Source organism: Hyalella azteca, unplaced genomic scaffold (assembly GCF_000764305.2).
Source record: "Hyalella azteca isolate HAZT.00-mixed unplaced genomic scaffold, Hazt_2.0.2 contig16671, whole genome shotgun sequence".
In the NCBI taxonomy this organism is placed as follows: Eukaryota; Metazoa; Arthropoda; class Malacostraca; order Amphipoda; family Hyalellidae; genus Hyalella; species Hyalella azteca.
Window position 1 is genome coordinate 35,001 of NW_025946482.1, and position 23,521 is coordinate 58,521.

General features: G+C 38.1%; 2 protein-coding genes across 2 annotated transcripts in view; one reads left to right on the forward strand and one right to left on the reverse strand.

The window, feature by feature from the left end:
• The window catches only part of LOC108669238, a 9,665-nt gene extending 6,329 nt beyond the window's left edge, over positions 1-3,336 (forward strand). Inside the window, exons 3-4 of the mRNA XM_018156542.2 lie at positions 2,296-2,323; positions 2,950-3,336. Of these exons, the coding sequence (XP_018012031.2) occupies positions 2,296-2,323; positions 2,950-3,161 (240 nt within the window). The 3' untranslated portion in view covers positions 3,162-3,336. The remainder of the gene's footprint in view (positions 1-2,295; positions 2,324-2,949) is intronic.
• Positions 3,337-17,545: 14,209 nt separating this feature from the next.
• Positions 17,546-21,945, reverse strand: LOC108669240. The gene is made up of 4 exons (XM_018156544.2): positions 21,770-21,945; positions 20,189-20,341; positions 18,481-18,532; positions 17,546-17,864 (listed from the first exon to the last, which is right to left on the reverse strand). Exons 1-4 carry the CDS (start codon positions 21,926-21,928, stop codon positions 17,653-17,655), a joined length of 576 nt encoding a protein of 191 aa, XP_018012033.2. The 5' UTR covers positions 21,929-21,945; the 3' UTR covers positions 17,546-17,652.
• Positions 21,946-23,521: the final 1,576 nt, after the last annotated feature.

Consider the following 23,521-nt stretch of genomic DNA (forward strand, 5'->3'; position numbering starts at 1 on the left):
ACCATACAAGATCACGTCTGCAACAACATACACCTAACTCGCCCATACAATCATGGCGACCTCTTCCGACTCCACCCTACAGACTTCCCACCTATCACCATAAGAGAATTACAACGTCCTCTAAAAACATTCAAACAGAAAGCAAAAGGTCCCACAGGCATCACAACCCTCCAACTCAAGCACTTACTTAAAAACATGATCAACTATCTACTATACATATTCAATCATGCCATTTCCGCCGGTTATTTCCCTCACTCACTAAAATACGCAATCATGATCTTCCTCCCCAAACCCAACACTTCTCAACACCAAGTCCAGAATTACAGACCCATCTCACTACTTGACATCCACGGGAAGCTTTTACATAAAATACTCAACAACAGATTATACGAACATCTTTCCATTCACAAAATACTCAACACTAGACAACACGGTTTTAGGAAACATAGAGGGACAAACACAGCACTAGCCACATTCCACGAACACACTAGCAATACATCTAGCATAAAGACACACCACTGACAAAGTGCTCCGCGAGATGACCAAAGCCTCTGACAAGGTTTGGCACACCGGACCCCAACACAAGATCATCCAACTCAACCTCCACCCGTCCTTCACCAAAACACTTTCAGCCTACCTTACAGACAGAACAGCATCCATAAGATTAGGAAATCACATAGGTCCGCCAATACAACTCCACACAGGTGTCCCCCAATTAAGGGGCTTGTCTCTCCCCTACACTATACAGCTTCTACACGTACGACCTCCCACCACCACTACCCAACACAAACTATATAGCTTTTGCAGATGACATAACACAAATAACCACAGTACCTTACCCACACTACCACGCAGCAGTACAAACACAACATGCCATACAACCGATCAACACTTACGAAACCAAATGGCTCATTCTAACAAACACAAATTAATTTAAAATCATCCCCATCAGTAGACAAAATACCTCCGACATCTTCATAGACGACACCCACTACCCATACACAAACAAAGGAACAGTTATAGGTCTACATTTCTATACACACGGCATCAGATTTCATTCTATAACCAACCAAAACCCCGACGGGTTCCCAACCCCAGACAGCCCCAACCACCCATAACCAACCAAATCATGCGCAATGCGCCTTTTCATCACCTATATACTGTCATTTTCATTTCTCCTTCCTCTTTCTGGCCACTCTGTGCCACCTCTTGTTCTTTTCCACTCTTTCCTAGTGGCACCGCAACAACAACAACGACCGATCCTCACAGCAGCAAGTACTTACGTTGCCACTTGTATTATTATTTTTTCTTCATTCATAACTTGTGATGTTTAACTTAACTGCCATTGCCATTAGCTAGTCAATAAAACACCTTAAAATTAGATCTAGTTCCTTTTATTTTCTATCTTAATTTAATTCAAAGAAACCTCAAATTTGCGAGCTTCGCAGCCACTAACGACCGCTCTGTTAGCTCTGCATAGAGAAAACGCTATCTGGTGGCCTGTGAACAATCAATATCCTTCATCAACCTATTACTTTAAATGAGCAATGTTACACTTCTTCGCCAAAGTGCAACGTTGAATCTACTTTTAATGTTTAAATCAAAATAAAATCATAAAATGAAGACTTCCAATAAGAGTTGGATAAATATCCAATTGTTGCCCAAATAGCAGTACGGAATTGAGTGCAAAAAGAATTACATAGGTTAGCAATTAATACAGCTCTTAACATAGCCATATATCGTGCTATTTTTAACTCATTTCATTACAACACTTCTCTCCTCACTTCTTTTTGTGTGTTTGTCTGTCTGTTACAAATTTTACAATCGATATTTAACACAATTCTACCTGTCCAATCGATCCGAAATTTTCCACACTTGCGTAAAGTTGTAGTCAATGTATGAATCAATTGATAGAATATATAATTTCACAAATTAAAAACAAATTTTATTCAAAATGTTTTAAAAAATAATTTTGTCTTCTACAAATCTGATAATCGATATTCAACACACTTCTACCTGTCCTATCGATCTGAAATTTTCCACACTTGCGTGAAGTCGGAGGCAATGCATGAAACAATTGACAGAATAAATGATTTTGCAACATTTAATTTTCTTTAATTTTAAAAATGAAATTTAAAAATTAATTTTTGCAGCATTTGATAATAAAATTGGAAATTCATTGTACATGTGTAACATCGGAGACACTTGATTCTTCATAAATGTTGTCTTTAAACAGTAATTTTTAAACGCATATTATTTTAACCTGTACTAGAACTCAACCTTGCTCATGTGCAGGAACTTACCACTGCCGCAACAACTCAAGGTGAGCAATATTTACCAGAAAAAATTAAATCCCAATAGCAGTATTCATTTAAAAATGAATTCCGGACGGCTTTTGGTGCTTTACAACGCTCAAGCGCGCAGTTATTTATTCTAAAATGCATATTTTTTGCGAAACATTTGATAGTGCATAGTGCATTTCGCAGAATCTAATCGCTTTAATTTTTTATTCATTAAACACGCACAAGTCCCACTTGACGAATATTTCTCATTATTTGTCAGAAACAAGGCTCGTTATTTGCCTAATCGAAGTCGGCCAATTCATTGTCCGCATAAATTTGAAATTACTCCCTTATAAGTTCATCTTCAATAATAATGATATAAAACGTGTATCTTTAAATGATCATGAGAAGCGTGTATCTGCCTTTTTAATGATGTAAAACGTGTATCTGTATATAGTGTTTCGATTCCATTTTTATTTAAAAATCTGAAATTTCTTTCTCCCGCATGTAATCTATTATCATTTCTTATCCCATATTAAACGAAATTAATATTTGCAGTGAGACATTCCAATGCTCTATAATATTCGTATTACTCTCAATTAAAATAATATCTAGTGATAATATGTCTTAAAATATTCAGGGTTTAATTCTTTTTCTTCACAAAAAGGACGGTGTCTGACTGCTGCGGATATCGACTGCACTACGGCTCCAGGGACTTACTTCTACCATCCGACCGACTGCAATAAGTACCTGCTGTGCATTTTGGGCACCGGCCCACCGTACACAGCTTCATGCTCAACTGGCACCTTCTTTCAGATGGACACCAAAAAATGTGTTACGACTAAGCCTGCGAAATGTTCCTGCCAGACGTCCATCTAATACAGGGGTTGAGAAACCCTTAATTACCCTTTTACTCGTCGGTCACTTTTAGGATATTTATATTTAAATCGAGCTCTTCTTTGCACACACACAGATTCAAGTACGCAAAATCTAAACTTCATTCATTCTTGTTTATGTTGGATGGAAAATGAATGTTAATAACCTGTAAATTCCTCCTACCCTGTAAAAATATGGGTCCTAAAATAAGGTTGGAATTTTAAGACTCTTATACTCCACATTCAAAGTAACTAGAATATATTCATATTCAGAAATGAATTTTCATCCAAAAAATAAACTAAATTATGGATCATTGCTGGACTTAATGTTCGTTTCTTGATTGATTTTCATAGTTTTCCTCAATCAATCATCGAGTCTAGTCTTGCCATCCTCCTCCTATCTCTTTCAGCCTCAACATTCTCTCCAAATATCTCTTTACATCATCAATAACACCAAGTCAATAACACTCTGACAGACACAGTCACTATCTCTTCCGTACCTAATCTCTCATTCGCCACCTCAAGATGGTAACATATACCCAGGCAGCACCTGCTATGACTACATATTGGATTACCATCCGGTGTCGCTTCCACTGAGCGACTGTGGATTTACATCATTCCAGCATTGCTGCATAATTATTGATGAAAGACAAATATATTGCTCATATAGTATTGAGAAAGTATTTCACAAATACCTTCACAACACTTTCACGGAGAACTATCAAATTGAATGACAGACAAATACTTTCAACAAGTCGGTCACTCCTGAGTACATCAGCTTCTCCTAAGTGTTAATTGTTCATGAAGTCTTTGTGCGTTTTCATTGATTCTTCGTGAATCGTATTTTGCAGCCTCCTGCTTCTATTTTGGCGAAGATTCCACCTCATAGTTTGTTCGTGGGCTGATGAAGGCACATTTGATTAGTCCCTTAATGTCATGAACGTCTGAATATAACATTTATAATGATTGTATATTGCCTCTTTTTCATCGCAGCCGTGGCAGCTGCCACATCCACAGCACCACCTTCAGCTACTTTCGCAGCATTATCCTAAAATAATTCTTGATAAAAAATGTTGGTCTCATCGTGTCTTGTGCACCTTGGCTTGAAACGTATAATTTCTATGCCCAAGTGATGCGTCTTTGACTTAACTACACTCACTCGAGTTTATCATTTTACTCTATGGTTCACTTATTGCATTTGAAGAAATTCTGTCCGTTGGACAAACACGCAGCACTCTTGACTTTTTTAGCAATAGCAATAATATCGTCCGTCTGTTGACTTGAAAAGATCTGAAATGTGTACTTGACAACAGGGCATTTTTTAATGAGTTATTATAATATGTTTATACCTACTTGTTTTCTTGCCTATTCAATTATACCAATTCTTTGTACAGTTTCAAACTCTTCTGTTTTAATACACAGACTTTCTTTTCACCTTAGAGGCTTAGACATATGAATAAGTCTTGACTAAATATTCAAATAGAAAGACTTGAATAACTTTCTCACAAATTGCAACGAAAAAATCTAGCCATCTATAACCTCTCACTTCATCTTTTCCACGTTAACTCAACATTATTTCTATATTTTTAGTGTGTCTAAATAGAACATCCTTGAATTATCACAATATATTATGCCGTAACTATATATTATCACAATATACTACAGAAATAATTATATATTATCACAATATATTATAACCGTAACCATATATTATCACAATATATTATAACCATAACTATATATTATCACTGTATATTATAACCAAACTATATATTATCACAATATTTTAGAACCATACCTATATGAATATGATTGAATGGCAGTTTCTTACTTTCAAATCATTGGTACAATTGCACTAGTAACCTAATGATGATATTAATGGTAATCTTGAGTGTTGGTTCACAAGTCCAAGCAACATGTTTAAAAAAAGTTTTTATCTACGGCAACAAATTGCACCATATACAAAATTTAAGAGCTATTCTTATCAGTAATTATATTCTAGGCCTGGAATATAGTCTATTCATGACTGGAATATAGACTATTTCAGAAATCTCATCTTATTGGTATATCTAGTTTTTCTTGATAAGGTTGGTTATGTCTGTCGTACATCTTCGATTTTGTTAAAATTTTAATGTGTGACTCATCATAACAGATTAAATTATTCACTATAATTGTAGTTATTAGAATGTCTTAAAAATCAGAACTAATAGTGACATGGTGCCACTGAAAGGAGAAAAAGATGTGCTTCTTTTCTTGGAGAATGAAGCAAAAAGCAAGTTAATGCTGCCAATTAAGAAGCATTACTCTTAGAATATTTTAATGTTGTTCTAACAAATCCCACATCCAGCACGCCTGTAATAGTTAATATTTACACATATGTGTAGTTGTATCTATGTTACGTCATTTTATCCTCCATGTTTTTCCAAAATTATGTTTTGCATATGTCCTCACTTATGCTTCATTTGCAATAAATATTTAGTATATATTTAGTATTTGTATTTAATATTCAGTATTTAATAATGACGCTGGTCTCACAATCAATTTTGTTTAAACATGTTCAGATTTAGTGAGATATTTTATTGCCATCACAAATATTAGGGTTAGATTTTATTCTGCAATAGCAACGAGTTTACTCCACATGGCAGTTACAGCCTCGAATCAAATAAATTTCAATGCTGTTGCACCGGAAGAAGCAACAGAGTCAACCTCCAGCTTCTGCAACTCGAACGACTGCACGAAATATCTGCTGTTTTTTATTTATGTCGTTACATTGATCCTATAAATTTAATTGTATTAGTTAGTTTTTAATTATTTATGGTACGCTTAACTAGGTGTTCATGACGTAGACCCTGTAGACAACAATTACTAATGTTACACCGTTGTGAGTTGACAAGCATCGTCGGTACCTAGCCCTTCAGTCTCTGGCATTACCTGAATTTGAACCTACAAAATTTAATGTTCCCGTAATTGTATTTGACTTCGCTAAATCGGCGATCCTTCAATATTTAGACAGCTTTAATTAATGAACATTTTCATTCTATGTTCTCTGAACATGATACACTCACCTGCAAATTATCCTCAGTAGTTTTTTCAATATTTAACATTGACAAGATGTCTAACATATAGCGGGTCCTTTGTTATTAATTATATTGTATTATTTTAATTTAAGCATTTCATTATTATGCGTGATTGTAGCATTTACTCTATTGTCATAGATATGTGTGATATATATTACAGCATTACTGGGTAACAACTACAGCCTCATCAGATTTAGTATCTGACTAACCAGCATTAAAATTTTCGGCAACCATTTGAAGTGATGAAAAATTTACGCTAATGTTTCAACTGTTACATGCGTTGAAGTTAGAAATGTTGGTTGTTCATCATTAGACGGTCTCTTTGCGAAATATTTATCACATTCTCAAGGATTTTTATGATGATAGGCATAAACCAAAAGGAGGGTGAGGCGGACATGAGATGAACGCTAAGTTGACTGTCAAATTGAAATCGCAGCAAAGGTTAGAAAGAACTGACAGTATATACTGTGGCAAGGTTAAAAATTGTGAATTTATTAACGAGTGAAAATTCATTTTGCATCCATAAATTATGAAACGGCAATTAAATTGAACATTTTTTAGAATCTTGAAATTTATTAACATCTGTTGAAATGATGTGAGTTTTTCATTAATTCAGAAATTTTTGCACTAGTAGAACTCTAAATAAATATCTATGCACAACCTAGTTAATCTTATTTATTATCCCTGAATAACTTTAAAACTTATAACTTTTTCGTTTGTGTTCAAGGAAATCAGTAGTTTATGTTAGTGATAGCTTATAATGGTCCTTACATGGAAACGATTTGCCTTATGGCAATTCATGCTAACAAAAAACCTCCTTCCTCAAAGGTTTAAACATCGGTAATAACATCAAGCGAAGCATAAGTTGATTCTTAAATACAATAGCTGACATGATGAAACGTATTTTACTTTCACTTAATTTTACAAAGTGAATTTCACTTTCACAATTTTTCACTTAGTGTTGTTACACTGAAATGTGACTCAAAATTTCTCTCATAATTATTTATTAATACGAGCACTAAAGATTTTCCAACAAATTTTTCCAAAAGATTAAAATCGACAAGAAATGGGAAGTTCAGGCCCTGTTTTTATAAACAAGGGCATAATTTGGCATTAGTAAATCTAACAACTTACTTGGGCCACTGGCCGCTTGAACACTGCATTCATAAATCATTGAAATAATTTTCGAACAAACTGGCGATGTGTGAAAGATTCACTATACGAGAAAAAAGTTGGTTTTCACCATTTTTCGGGAAGATCTGAAACCAAGATCAGAAAATGCTGATACTGTTGGTGTATGTCTAAAAGTGCCTTTCATTGAGTAAAAAGCGGGGGTAAAAAAGATAACACGTTATATTCATGGCCAAAACACTAGTATAATATGAAAAATAAATGAATAGCCATATCATTGCATGTATGAAGCTGATATTACCTATCATATTTTTTCAGTCTATGAGCGCAGATGAAATGACTGCAAATTTAAAAGGAAAGAAACTCCACCGTAAGTATGGTCTCCGAAAATTTATCATTGAAATTTGATGGATTTTATAAGTATTCAGTAATTTATTACAATTTTTATTCCCTTGTCAGGGTTCAGTTTACTTTATGAACGAGAAATTTTCATACATATTTCAGCCACACTGTTCCAGTATATGAATGGAGTGCAAAACTAAATTCAATGTAAGTTATCAATTTCACTTAAGTCGCTGCATTGCAGGAATCAAGTCCATTGGGCCGAAAGTTAAATCAATTAAAGTTTGATCGATCACTCTGGATTAACCCAAATAAAAATTAAGAGTGGAGCACCTATGTTTTTATGGTGGCTATAGGCGGACGCCATAGGTGGAGCAGCTTTGATTTATACAGTGAATTAAGGGTGGCGTGCACCACCTTTACCATACCTATAACCTGCCTATGGCCCCCCTAAACGTAAAGCTCTCCTTCCGCCAATAACTACCCATTGGCACCAGTGGCACATTGATGAGCCAGGCGTGGCCACTTTTAAAACGAAGTCGATAAAAACCTAAAATTTAGGTTCTGATCCGATGCGTTTGTATTTACTGACATAGTTCCACACAATCACCATCCTAAGGGCTGCGTACGTAATCTACCATTATAGTACAAGTAACAATGTCAGACATGTAGCAGGAACAAATTTTCAGAGTACCATACACATACCTCGTGAGAAATCGAGTTGAAGAAACTCCCTGCCTGCAGGATTCGAACTCCGGTCTCCCACACGCGAAGCAGAGCCTCTACCGTTGAGCTATAGGAGAGGACTAGGCACTAGAGTAATTTTAAAATATTTAACTGAAGTATTGCAAGTATTAATTTCATCGAATGACAGAAGTTAGTGCTACCACCGTGACGATTAGATGGTTCCATTAACAATTTTATTTTATTAGAAAAATGCTTAATAAGCATTGATGTTTCATAATGTGAACATTACACCAATTTTGACAGCGGTTTGATTCGAAATATTTTATCAAGAACATTCTTGCGTGATATAAGAATTGATATCACTCGATTATTTTGAAATTTCAGGCGTGAATTACCAGCTCCACTTCGTGTCACTATTTTTCTCTTGCATAATCTTCAATCTTTTGCGTCCAAAAGATACCAGGACTACTCTAGTATAAATTTAGACTTAAAATCGAAATAATTATCGGACTGTATAAGCAAATTTCCCTAAATAATTAAATTCCACTATCGAAGTAAGCGATAGAAAGACGAATTTTTATTCGTATTCCGGAAAGTAAAAAAATTCGTATTTATTCGTAAATAACCCGGAAAGCACGTATTTCAAGCAGGACATGGTAAAGATTAGTAGGAAGCAGGTCATAGTAAAGATTAGTAAGATCAGTAGGAAGCTTAACGCCGACTCCCGTAAACCCAACTCGTGTGAACGTGTGCTTACTCCACTGCTCTCTGTGCTTGGGAGCCGCCTAGCCGCTGTGCTTGCATGGGAGCCGCCGAGCCGCTGTGCTTGGGAGCCGCCGAGCCGCTGTGCTCGGGAGCCGCCGAGCCGCTGTGCTTTAGAGATGCCTTACCTCTACAGACTACGTCGACGTGGCTTTAGATTTAGATAAATTGGGCGATTTGAGAATATTGTCAATATTATATGCCACACTTAATCGATCCATACAAATTATACTTAATGATACAATAATTAGTCTGAATTGATCGCAATATCGCAATATTTCCAACACAGCCAGTTGGCGTATAAGCATAATTCCTAATAAATTTACTCAATATCTCATGTGAACATAAAAAATTGGATTCGCTGTCTACTTTTGAGAAACAATTTTTTGCGACAAAAATTTTCCATTGTTCTGCGGACAATGTATATCAGAAGCAGTGTGATACATGCCCAGTGGCTTCACTTTGGTTTGGAAAATTTGTGAACACCTTGCTTCTATCTGTCAGTTTTACTCGTACCTACTGAATTCACGCTAAATTTGCGCTAAATTTTCTTAACAGAACTTAATCTTAAATGCTAAGCACACCGAATGTTTCGTCTCAGAACGCCGAACGAACGTCAGAACGCCAAGCACAAGTCGTGGTTTCGTCTTAATCTCGAATGACCTGCAACCCAAAAACACCTCTCTACGTTGGATAAATTACAGTGGCAAATACCTTCGTGCACTGTGCAGTTTGGGCAAACGGTTATCGGTGGTTCACAAGAGATTTGTCTGCAACGAGCCATAGATGTTTCAGACCCTATAAATCATCGATGATTCATCGATGGCTCCCTCCTATACTCGCCACTCTTTCGATTTATTGGTGTTTTATTGTCGATTTTCGGCAGATCTGGCCACCCACCGTTACGCCACCTATAATCTACTATCGCCACCTATAATCATCGGTGCTCCACCCTTAATTTTTATTTGGGAATTGCGTCGCCTGCCAGGACGGGCGTGGCAGGACGCAGTAATTGGTCGGTTGTCTGGCACGGAAATACCTTGGATTTACCTCCGATGCTGCTGTAATTACTTCTTTCGTCGGCCGTGGACGGGTGCGGCTGCAGGCAAGCGGAGCTAGGGTACCAGTCTCAAGACGGTACCGCTTCCGGCGCTGTACGTCGCATGCATTATGTCGTTTATTTGAACAGCCGTTTTCCCACTCGGTGAACAGTGTAGAACGAAGCTACAACTTGTTGGCAACGTTGGAAAAGAGTCGCGGCGTAATCTCGGCAAGCACTGCGCTCCTCCACTAGATTTTCACATTTTGAATTGATTTAACCTAATCTATCTCCGATAACTTGTAACTAGCTCTCGGCGATAACACCGGTGACGTACAGATGAGCCCAGCCAAATTTTGTGTGTTTTAATGTTCAAATTCACATTTTTAGTCTGATAGCTACCTAGGATTACTGATGTACTTGTCATGAGTTCGCTTGTTCATTTATATAGTTTGTTCATAAAATAATCTACATGAACTTCATGCATTTCATTATTAGAATTCTTTTACAAATAGAACCTTTGATGACTGTTAATTTAGTTCCGTGTTTTCTCACTATCTCGGTGGGGTACCCCTATATATATCCCGCTGTTGCGGGAGAGGGCGCCGCTCACCCACTATTTACTGAATACCGAGCCGCTGAATAGGGGCAAAATAACATACAATAACATAGTGATGTTGGCGCTGAAGAGTAGGCCTGGTGTGGCCTGCCGCCGATTCTTGAACTTTTCGTGACTTGTCCACAAAAGATCTAAAATCGTGTCAATTGACCGGATCTTTTCAAGTCTGACGATAGTTTGAAATAGCTACTAGACTTCCACCGGGTTCGATATGGTGCTAGGCATATCAAGTCTGACGATAGATTTTTCCATAGCTTTATCTAGTCTGTTCTTGAACGCGTTCTTACTTGGAGCGCCAACGATGTCGGTGATTCGAAGCTGGAAGAAATGTTTTCGCGTGGAGAAGTTGCAGCGCAGTTTTTTAGTTTATAGCCGTGGCCCCTGGTGTTGGTTTCCAGCAGGCATCTGACGTTGAAACAACGTTGATTATTGGTTGATTTCAGGTTGAAATGTTGAACAACCAAAATTAAACGTCATATCAACGTCGGAATCGGACCAACACTAGAAGGGTCGTAAAACTACTTTATTTCAACGTTGAAACAACGTCGATATTGGTACGTTGAATGTTTATTAACTTTTAAACATCCGATCAACGTCGAAATCTGACCAGAACTAGAACGGACGTAAAACAGCCCTATTTCAACGTTGAAACAACGTCGATATTGGTACGTTGAATGTTTATTCATTTTTAAACGTCCGATCAACGTGAAATCTGACCAAAACTAGAACGGAAGTAAAACAACCTTATTTCAACGTTGAAACAACGTCGATATTGGTACGTTGAATGTTTATTCACTTTTAAACGTCCGATCAAGTCGAAATCTGACCAAAACTAGAACGGACGTATAACAAACTTATTTTCAACGTTGAAACAACGTCGATATTGGTACGTTGAATGTTTATTTATTTTTATGCATCCGATCGACGTCGAAATCTGACCAAAACTAGAACAGACGATAAACAACCTTATTTCAACGTTGAAACAACGTCGATATTGGTACGTTGAATGTTTATTTATTTTTAAACGTCCGATCGACGTCGAAATCTGACCAACACTAGAACGGACGTAAAATAACCTATTTCAACGTTGAAACAACGTCGATATTGGTACGTTGAATGTTCATTTATTTTTAAACGTCCGATCAACGTCGATATCTGACCGAAACTAGAAAGGACGTAAAACAACCTTATTTCAACGTTGAAACAACGTCGATATTGGTACGTTGAATATTTATTTATTGTTAAACGTCCGATCAACGTCGAAATTTGACCAAAGCTAGAAGGGACGTAAAACAACCTTATTTCAACGTTGAAAAATGGTCGATATCGGTACGTTGAATGTTTAGTTACTTACCAGCATGGAACTAATGTCATCACACCAACATTGAATGAAATACATATATATAAGTGAATGATTAATGACCAGAGAATGCATTTCAATTTTCAAGGAGTCGAACAATTCTTTAGTTTATTTCTATTGGTCATGCGCGCGAGCTGCAGTGGTCAAGGTTGCTAAGGCGTCGCGCGGTCTCCAGTGATCCCGGGTTCGAATCCTGCAACGGACGAAAAACAGGTGGGTTCTTCAACGTTGAATCTAGTAGAGAATTTGACGTTGCAGCAATGTCGTAGTAGTAACAATGATTCCACGTTGCATTGTAACGTCAGGACGACGTCTCATGAGAGACGTTGCTTCAATTTTCATTCTAAACCTCCTTTCACCGCGATCTCAACGTCGTAATAGGTAGTTGTTTCAACGTCGATTCAACCATAGTATTCAACATTGCTGCAACGTCGTTGTAGCAACATTGATTCAACGCCGCATTTTAACGTCAGTACGACGTTTCATGAAAGATGTTGCTTCAATTTTCATTCTAAACCTCCTTTCAACTCGATCTCAACGTCGTAACAGGTAGTTGATTCAACGTTGATTCAACCGCCGAATGCCTGCTGGGTTCTTGTTTCAAATTCTAGTAATCCTTCTGGGACCTTGTATAAACCATGAGTGTATTCGTGTACTTCAATGAGGTCCCCACGCAGACGTCGATATCTGAGGCTTGGAAGCTTCATAATCTTTATTCTTTCTTCATAGGACTTGTCCTTCAAGCCTGGAATTATCCTTATTGCACGTCTTTGAACATTTTCTATTAAATTTGCGTCCTTTTCAAATCTCGATGAGCGCACAACCTTCCAAACTCTAGATTCTGGCGCACAAAAGCAACAAACAGCTGCTTCATCGTTTCTGCATCTAGGAACTCGTAAGAGCGTCTGATTAGTGAAAGACGTTTGTTGGATGTATTAGCTTGCGTTTCAACATGCTTAGAAAATTTCAGCTCCTCGTAGACATAAAGTCCGAGATCTTTCCCACACTAGACTTTTCAATCAATACTCTTTCGTTGCAACCATGTCTTCTCATACTCTAATCTTGCTGTTCATTGTTCTTCCCCAGGTGAAGTACTTTACACTTGTCAGCATTAAACCGCAGCTGCCACGTATCAGCCCAGTTAACTAAACTGTGAAGATCATCATGCAATTTCGCTTTATTTGGCGCATCCTTCACTGTATTATAAACTTTTGTGTCGTCGGCATACATGGAGCACACGCTGGACACTACTTCTGGCAAATCATTTATGAAAGCAACGAACAAAATTGCCGAAGAACGCTTCCTTGTGGCACGCCACTGCGCACTGATGCCCCTGAAACGTTTCCGTTAATACTGACACGTTGTCGTCTACGTACTAGAAAATTTCCGATCCATTGGAGTACGTTTCCCTCAATTCCCAAAGACTTCACTTTACGCAACCGCCGCTCATGTGGAACACTGTCAAATGCTTTGGCAAAATCGAAGTACAATGCATCCGCTGGCTTCCTTTCGTCCAGCAGGCGAGTCCAATCGTTCAACGTAGACAATAAGTTAGTGTTGCAGGATCTACCGGCAATAAAACCATATTGACAATCTGATAGGAGATGGTGAACAGTCAAGTGATCGATAATCCTATTCCTCACAACAGATTCCGGGGCTACTTATAGTTACCGGGGCTACTTTTGTCATATTCATTGAACAATGGTGTTACTTGAGCTTCTTCCCACTGGGACGGCAAAGTTCCTTCGTTCAAAGTTTTTTGAAAGAATACTGTCAATGGGCCGGCCAGAACGTCTGCTAATTCTTTGAGCAATCTGGAATGAAAGCTGTCTGGTCCACATGACTTGTTGGGATTTAGAGCTACCAGGCGCTTGATAACGTCTTCTTCGTGTATTTCAAAACCAGTTAACTTCGAGTCCACTGGTCGCTCCTTAATATCTGGAATACTGTTCCTAGTCCTCATCTGTTAACACACTGCTGAAGAACTGATTATGAAAATCATCCTTGCCCTCATCAGAGGAAATCTTTCGTTGGTCTATTTCAAATCAGATATATCGTCGCTTGTCTTACACTTCCAACTAGCGTACAAAAAGAAGTCTTTCGGATTATTTTCTTCATTTTTAGCAATATTTTTTCGAAGTTTTTCACTACAGTACGACCGACTTTTTTATCTTGATTTCGAGATCTTGCATACAGGTTATAATCAGAATCGCTGAGAGTTCGTAAATAACGCTTGTAGGCTTCCTTTTTGGTCCTTAGCTGAGTTTTAACTGTACTGTTCATCCACTGGGACTTTTTGACTCCTCCAAGCGTGATCTTAGGTACACAGGCATCAACTGCAGACATAACCGTGTCTTTGAGAAATGACCATGGATCAGCCACATTCATGTCCTTAATATTCGCCGCATTCACCGCTTCACAGAGTTTGTCATAGTAAGCTTTCGCAAAGTTCAAACGTTCACGTTTCCGAAGCGTCTTTTCTGCACAACACTTGATACTGAAAAACAATGATTGGTGGTGGCTTTTGCCCAACGGAGCCTCGTGTCAAAGCTCATCTATCATTGATTCTTCACTAGTAAACACTAGATCTAGAATATTTGGGGTCTGTTTACCCCTAAAATGGGTTAACTTGGTGATGTTCTGGATTAAAAATGAGTCTCGCACAGGCTCCAAGAACAGGGATGCTAGGTGATTCCCATCTCTTGGAGAAGATTCATCTGCCCAGTCTATTTCTGGATGGTTAAACTCGCCAACGATCAACGTATGCGACCTGCTGAAAGTCATGCTCGGTAGAAGGCTGTTTAGTACTTTATCGTTAACAGAGGAGCTGTTAGGTTATCTATAAAGGACTCCTATGAGGAGGCTATCCTTGCCTTTTAGTAATTTCGCACCACACTGATTCTCTTGCTGATTGATGCTCTGCATTTAACTGAGCTTGCTGGAACCCATAAGAGGCTCTAATCCATAGAGCTACACCTCTACTGAACTGCTCTTCATTTAAATTATGAAAACAATCAAAACCTGGCAACTGAAACTCAACAGGGTCAATTTTCCCCCCGTGATTTTTAGGGAACGTTTCTGTAATACAAATAATGTCTATACACTCTTTTGATATCACAGTTAATAACAGTTCACTTTTTTTGTTCAAAACCGAATCCGAGTTCGTGTAAAAACATTTTAATTTTTTTTTTTTTGCACTTTCACTTTGATGTATGCGGTTACTTCCTACATTATTTACAGGCCTTGATCTGCGGACATCATTCCTACTAATTACTAGTCCTCATCTCCTCTGACTGACCGTGAGCGGCCGGTGTTGTCTTGACAGCTTGGAAGTGATTCACCTGATTTTCTGTGTCTTTCCGCCTGATTCTCTCCTGCCACTTCTTGCGAAAAACCGCCTTCTCTAAAAGGTGGAATCTTTATTTACAAAAACTGACTTGTAATCAGCGGATTCTCCAGGCTTTCTCGCTGTTTTCAGCACGCTCCAGACCTGAGCAGGATCCTTTACAGTCACCAAAAGAGGTCTGCAGGTGTTGGCAGCAGCAACCTTCGAACGTAGCCTCTTGCACGCTGTAATATCAACCGCTGTGTTGAGTACCTTGCTGCAACAGTCTGCAGCAAATGCCGTGTCATCCATCACTCGGTCCTTCGCATCAGATGCTGTACTTTCCGGAATACCAAACCAGACCAGGTTGGCCTTCCTACGTTATCTATCAAGTAATTCACGTGAGCTTTCGCTAGCGACTTCCGATAACTCAGCTCTCTTGTTCTTTATTTCCATTTCTTCCGTACTTTTCAGCTGAGCCTTCACTTCAGTCAGCTCATTGCATAGCGAGCTCAATTTGTCACTCAGCGAGCGCACCATCTCACTCAAGGAGTTTACTACATCATTCAACGATTTCGACTCATTGCCGTGCTCTTCCACCGACTCCTCGCTTTTCGAGCATCAAGAGTTGGTTTTTCGCAGTCACGGCAAAACCAATGAGGTAATTTAGTTTTCTGGAGAAATGAGTCCTCCTTAAAGATCAACTTCAAACATCTGATACAAATGAGATCTTCGCATCGTTCACAGGTGACCGTCTGGACTTTGCTCAGAGAGATCACTTTGCAGTACATGCAAACTTTCATCTCTAACTGGGCTGATTTAGATTCTTTTTTTCTAGAGGCCGTAGTGGGCTTTTCGACAATCTTTTTTATTTTCTGTCCAGCCATTAGAAAATACACGAACTAAACCTCTTGAACGGAGAAAAGGATGGAGAAAACTACAAAACTGAGTTGAGTATAGTAATTTTCCCTCGACAAATTCGACTGGCGGAACATTTGAGCCTGCTGAGCTGTGTCTGACGAGGGAAAGACAAGGGTGGGCTGGGGGGAATCAAGGGTGGGTGATCGACTCGGCAGGCGGGTAGAGAGGGGGGAGAGATAGGGGCCATGAGGGTGGGGAAGGCATAGGTAGACGAGGCCTGAGCGTGCTCAAGGCTCCGTTGTTTTTCGATTCGAGAGGCTAAAACGAGGGTTGCCAACAAGCTACAAGCTTGCCCACACTCAATGCACTGGCATTGGTAGGGAATAAAAAAACTTGTACTAGCGGCTTTTTCTCACTCACTGCGTATCTGTCAGAGGAAGCAGACTTGGTTTGCTTTAGGATCCAAAGAGATATTTGCAGAGCATGTGGAGGCTGAAAGAGAAGGAGGATGGCAAGAGTAGTCTTGCTGATATGTTGAGAAAAATACTGAAAATCCATAGAAATTTGAACAATAACCGCAACAAAGGTGTATACTTTATTTCCTGTTTTAGTATGTTTGTCTTTTTTACTTGAACATATCCTAGTCCTTATATGCTTGCGTTGTCTTATAGTGATGCCGCAACTTTATGTGGTATAGGAATAGGGGTCGATCAATTGGCACATTGTTTTCTAATAATTACAGCTCATATAAATTTTCCTGCAATATCTGTCAGATTTTGAAATAATATCAATTTTCCACAGGTAAACATTTCATAGTTAGGTTTATAACATTTCCAGTATTTGATCCATCAAAAATATAAATAAAATTTAGTGTTTTTGCCTATTTGAATATGTGTGTGAAAGGAAGGGGTCGAATTAAACACAAAAAATCATATATAACCCTTTTATATGGACGTCTGATAAGAACATTTCGCAGGCCATTTACTAACAGTGTATGGGACCCTTTACTCGCAAGTGTATGCAACCCTTTACTCGAAAGTGTATGGGGCCCTTCACTCGCAAGTGTATGGGGCTCTTTACTCGCAAGTGTACGGGGCCCTTTACTCGCAAGTGTATGGGGCCCTTTAATCGCAAGTGCATGGGGCCCTTTACTCGCAAGTGTATGGGGCCCTTTACTCGCAAGTGTATAAGGCCCTTTACTCACAAGTGTATGGGGTCTTTAACTTGCAAGTGTATGGGGCCCTTTACTCGCTTGTGTATGGGGCCCGTTACTCGCAAGTGTATGGGTCCCTTTAGATAGACGTCTGACAAGAACATTTCGCAGGCTGAGTCTTAACACAAGCGAGCCCAGACATATTCCAGTAGGTGCCAGGGCCGCATGACAATTCGACGGGGTTGGTAACGCCTTGGCACATTAGGAACTTGGTGCAGTCGCTCGGGTGGTAGAAGAAAGGCCCTGTAGCCACAATGGCGCAGTTGATATCCGATGCAGTCAGACATGGTCCTTTTTGTGGAGACAACATTAATCAAACACTTAATATTGTAATGAATATTTTCATAATATATTATTTTAATTGATGGTATTTCGAAGATTATAAAGCATTGGAATGTATCAAGACATGGTATAATTATGTTTAATGTATAGTAAACATTGATAATCGAAAACGATGATAGATCTCAACTGGGCAAAAGGAAGGCCATGATTTTTTTTTATAAAAACGGAATCGAAACTCTTACATATCATAATTTTTGTAGCGTATCTCATTTGGGAGTAACTTCAAATTTCTTATGACTCGAATTGGCCAACTTCAATATTAGGGGAATATATAAAAGCTTTGTTTTTGACACAAAAGCAAAAATATTCACCGAGGTGGTCTTAATGTGCGTGTACAGGGCTAAGAACTTGGAACGATATGACTTAGCACAATTTGTCTATACTCTCATGTAGCGTGTAGTTACAAGTCTCGATGAAATGTTAGCTAAAAATATGTAAATTATAAAAACTTATTCTGCTCATGAGCGTTATTAAGCACCCGAACTCGCCAGGAATTAATTTTTCAAGTACATGAATACTAAGCGGAAGTTTATTTTTCTGGACCATCTTATAAGCTTTTGCTCACCTGGAGTGGGTGCGGCAGTGGTTAGTTCCTGTACAGTAGCGGAGGTGAGTACCTGTGCCGGTAAAAATTAATTGAACTGATGTAGCACAATCTACGGCTCTGCTAATGTTTGAATTAGTGACAAAGAATATAATATTTTAGCACATATTTACATCTCGTAGAATGAAAATAATTAGATATTTCCATGGGTCTGCCTTGGATTGTACATTTTGATGCTGCTATTTTCTCGCACTAAATCAGGTATTCAAACTCTAAATTTTGTGTATCAATTCTTAAGAATTCAGAAATGTTGATATTATAAATTGGTTTCAATTTCAGACAATGTTCAGGTAGGCGTTGATATTTAATACGAAATGAAAGGTTAGTTTAAAGTGCATAATGCAAACAGGTGTAACAATTTGAAGTAGGCAGATGATGGCAAGGTTTGTTCACACAGACTGATTGTTACATGTTTCTGACCGCCCCTAACGTGTCATTAACGGAATAGGCATTAGTGACTGCGAGGCTCTACTGCGTGTTGAATATTTTCAACGTGTCGTTGATGATTTTTGAATTAGTTCCCTACCGCGACATATGAAATACCCTTTCATGGAAATGTTCGAAGTTCTTCACTTAATTCATTGTAAAATTTCATACCTTTCTGCTGTATTAAATTCAAACGATGTATTTGTAGCTTTAAAATATTTTCACTTTATTTATCCATTATACCATAATTGAGCAATTCGATTTATTTCTCTATTAAAAATTGTACGAAGCAATTCAGAAGATAGTCAAATTAATAGTGAATAGATAGAAATAAAATAAATAAATCCCATAATTTAAATGATGAAATAAAATATAAAAAGGAAATAAAAATACAAAAACAATAAATTGATGGCACATAGGTAAATAAATGCTAGATAATTAAATAAATATATAGAACAATTTATTTCTACACGTCACGACGCAAACGATCATCAACACGAACTTATTTAGTACTTAGAATTTCTGAGCCAGCAGCTCCTCAAATTATCAATCACTTTTTTTGGCAAATCATTTCTAGACTCCAGTACGTTTCCAAAATTTCCTTCATCTCTTCACCTTCAATAATAACTGCCGTAGGCTTGTAGTGTTACAATATTTACAAGTTTCATTTCCTAGTAAAATAATAACTTTCCTTCTACCTTGACAACATCGTGTAGGAAGTTTAAGTCTTGTATGCATTTACTCATCAATGTATCTCCAGGCCGATTCTCAAAGTAGGTTCTTTAGTATAGCTTTAGGTATTTAGAATAGGTTTCTTTTTAATTTTCTAAATGCTGTTGTATTGAATTATTATCATTCTTCTTCATTCACATTCACATCTTAAATAACGATTATTCATTAGATTTACTATTCGACAGGTACATAAGTTGCCAACGGTATTATTTACTTTATTATTCCGGTACTTATTATAGATATTCAACGACCTCCTTGTTATACATTTTCTCTGTAATTAAACCTCAGATCCAGTCTGGGTAATTTCCAATATTGTTTATTGTGTGGTTAATGACTGGCACTTACCCAACAGCCTAACTTTAACGCACAGATAGTTTTAAAAAGTTAGTTTATTGTTTAAATTTTAGTAGTAATCTTCAGTTTAAACATTTTTCTGCGATTTTGAAATCGTTCACAAACACGCCCGCAAATGATGTTATTCCCCGGCTTGTGTAAGCTGTTTATGACTCACGTCGACGTAGGTTGTTTCTCCTGCAGCAGCGGCGCCGGCGGTGAGGTTCTCAGCTCGGAAGCCAGACGATGCAATTCTGCATCTCACTTTTCCTGTGTTTTCTTCAGTGACGGAGTAAACAGATGAGCCAGAAATCGAGCACCGCTGAGCACACTGAAAACAATGAACTCATTTCAGTGCTGTAAGTAATTATTTGAAGTGATAAATGAAGAGTAATCAGCTGCAATCATTTATAATGAGCAACTCTGTATCAAATTATAAGGAGATTATACGTAATATTTATAATGGACTTTTCTGTATTGTTACCGATCATCATATTAAATTTGAATGCTATGTATCAATTGAGAAAGTGATACTCTGCCCTAATCAGTACGGGATACTCTGTGTTAATATAAATGTGCTGAATTGAAAGACAATGCGCCACCTTGCAGAAATTAACAGCGCCACTCAATGTTTGGCGAAATGCTTCTTGTATAATATGAATTTTGTGGATATTGGGGAATGAATTATGGCAACGAAGCATGTAGAAATTACGGTAACTAATTTTTCCTAATAGTTAGGTGAAAATCTAACGGGAGTTATTAATATTGAAGATGCTTCACATTACTATTATGAAGCATTTGGATGAAACTTTAACTTTCAGCGAAGAAATAAAATCAATATTTCTTTCACGCATCGGAAAACCCATCGAATCTTAGAATGAATGCCATCATTTATACAGTAAAACCGAATAATAGATTCAACATGAAAAGCTATACTTTTTATTTGTACCAAAATAGACGAAAGAAAAACCTGCATATTTCACTGCACAAACACCGACTAATGAACAGGACCAGGGGTATCGTAGCTTGACAGAATAAAATATTATTGCTGAACAAATTTTATTGCAGCGATTTATTGATGATCATCCAATCGTCCTTTTAGCGCATTATCTCATTTAACTAAAAAAGGCGCTATTGTGCTCGTCATGTCCGTCCGACCGTCTGTCTGTCCGTCCGTCTGTCTGTCCGTCCGTGACTTCTCGTTTTCGTCGACGAGAAAATGCGCTCTCTGTCACTCACTGCAGTGAGTACTGAGTTATATTTTACACGTGGAGTGCGATACGAACACAGAGGGTCGAGGTGTTGCCAGATGGCCTAAAAAACGGCCAAGGCAGCTGACAAGAAAGGGCCAAAAAATGCTTCACAATTCAATAATTACTAAGGAATTTAAAAACAAAGAAAATGCTAAGCAAATTCACCATACCGATATTGAAAACGTTTCGGAGTCATAAGAGACGAAAAGATTAATACCTAAAATTTAAGCAGACGATAATATAAGTACTTATATCCGTTCAATAATTACTGGTATATTTGTTAGTTGCGGGGCGAAAATTCAATTTTCCTTTTTTTACGTTCTAAAATAAAATAAAAAAGTACTTTTATCACAATTTTTTGCCGATCAACGTAATGAGAGAAAACTAAATCGCAGAACATGTCCGGAAAAAAGTCCATCTGGCAACCAAGGTGTGTCACATCGCACTCAACGTATTAAAACAGATTTATATTAACTATGTAATAAAATTGAACTTCACAACCTTACCTGTATGACAGACGATGTATAGTGTACCACCGTCGCGGTATCAGCGATACCGAACCCTGCCTGGGGGTGCACGCGGTACCGGGATGAGCCCGTTGATGCTACGCCGGTTCCGTGCAGCACGGACAGCAGCATCATCAGCACCCTCGGTCCCATCAGCATTCCAATGATGATGGATGATAAATGCATGCAATGTTTCTGTAAACAAATAGATTGGATGGACAAAATTTTTGCTACCGGGCCAGGGCAAATATTATAAAAATTATAATGAAAGGAAAAATCTGTGATATAAGTAATTGTTTCGACTTATATAATGAACATATATGTCATAATTAATTTTCTAGGTCTATTTATTAATTTACGATCTTTATTTCTTTATCGGTGACCCGGCGACAGTTCAGTAATGTTCGCCTCGCTTATCTTATATTATTATTCGGGAAACAGAATTTTCATTCGGGAAACAGGGATGTCTGGGAATTATTTTCAAATGCAATAACCGTGTTTATGTTTCTTTCAAGTTAGAAATGCACAGCCGAGCTGCCTTAGAGGCAGCCTATGGGCCTAACCACTCCCTTAAAATGTCGGGTAATGCCCAGCCTTTTGACCAGGAGGCGCTACATTCGGGCATGCATCCAAATTTCGTTAGGTCATCACACTGCCAAACAGATTTTGGTAGAACCGCTGTAGAACAATGAACTGGAAGCCTCTCTTCAAAACAGGTTCATAACAAATCCAGGATTGTTCTCTCAAGAGCTTCAGCCAGAACATTTTGGAATTTATTCATCGCAGATAGCTTCTCAGACTAACTTTTAAACAGTAGGAGAAAGTGTCAGCTATAAAATATAAAATAAAACTATATTGCCGTAACATGTATACCATGAGCCATTTACATGTACAGACCAGTAATGCAAAAACGAAGACCAGTAACGGCTGAGTAAGCTAAAAGCAGACCACTGACCACATGATGAGTGTTATGACTTTACCCCACAACTGCCCTGCCTACACAACAACTTGACCCCACAACTGCCCTGCCTACACAACAACTTGACCCCACAACTTCCCTGCCTACACAACAACTTGACCCCACAACTACCCTGCCTACACAACAATTTGACCCCACAACTGCCCTGCCTACACAACAACTTGACCCCACAACTGCCCTGCCTACACAACAATTTGACCACACAACTAACTTACCTTAATTGACCTTGACACGACAACTGATTATAAAAAAGGTTTCTGGCGATGTAAAACTTCTGACTAACCAACTCATTCGTCTGAATGCTTAACTGAGCAATATCTATTCTATATACATATATATATATATATATATTTATATAGAATAGATATGTAGAATGCTTAATAGAGCAATAATATTATATATCATATAAATTCATACAAAATATATACAAGATAATCAACTCGCCTCGCATCAAAATGGTGACGCTGCCGATGACCCGTTAGATCTGACCGGCTTCTGGTAAGGCTCTGAATCCACGGTAAGTTTGAGTTGGTTGATAAGCAACCATCCAGTTACAGTCAAGTAGCCATTGGCGATGGCCACTCCCTTGAAGTCGACCGCCTTAAGATGCCATTGACGACGACCTCTCCGGTGAAGTCGTCCATCAAATTTCGGTGATGGTAATGTAATAAAATAGACCAGTAAAGACCTGTTGCTTAACCTTCTACTTTGCATTATTTAGGGGCTCGTTTGTTGCGGCGCCCGAAACTCGTACATGTTCATGCATGAATGTC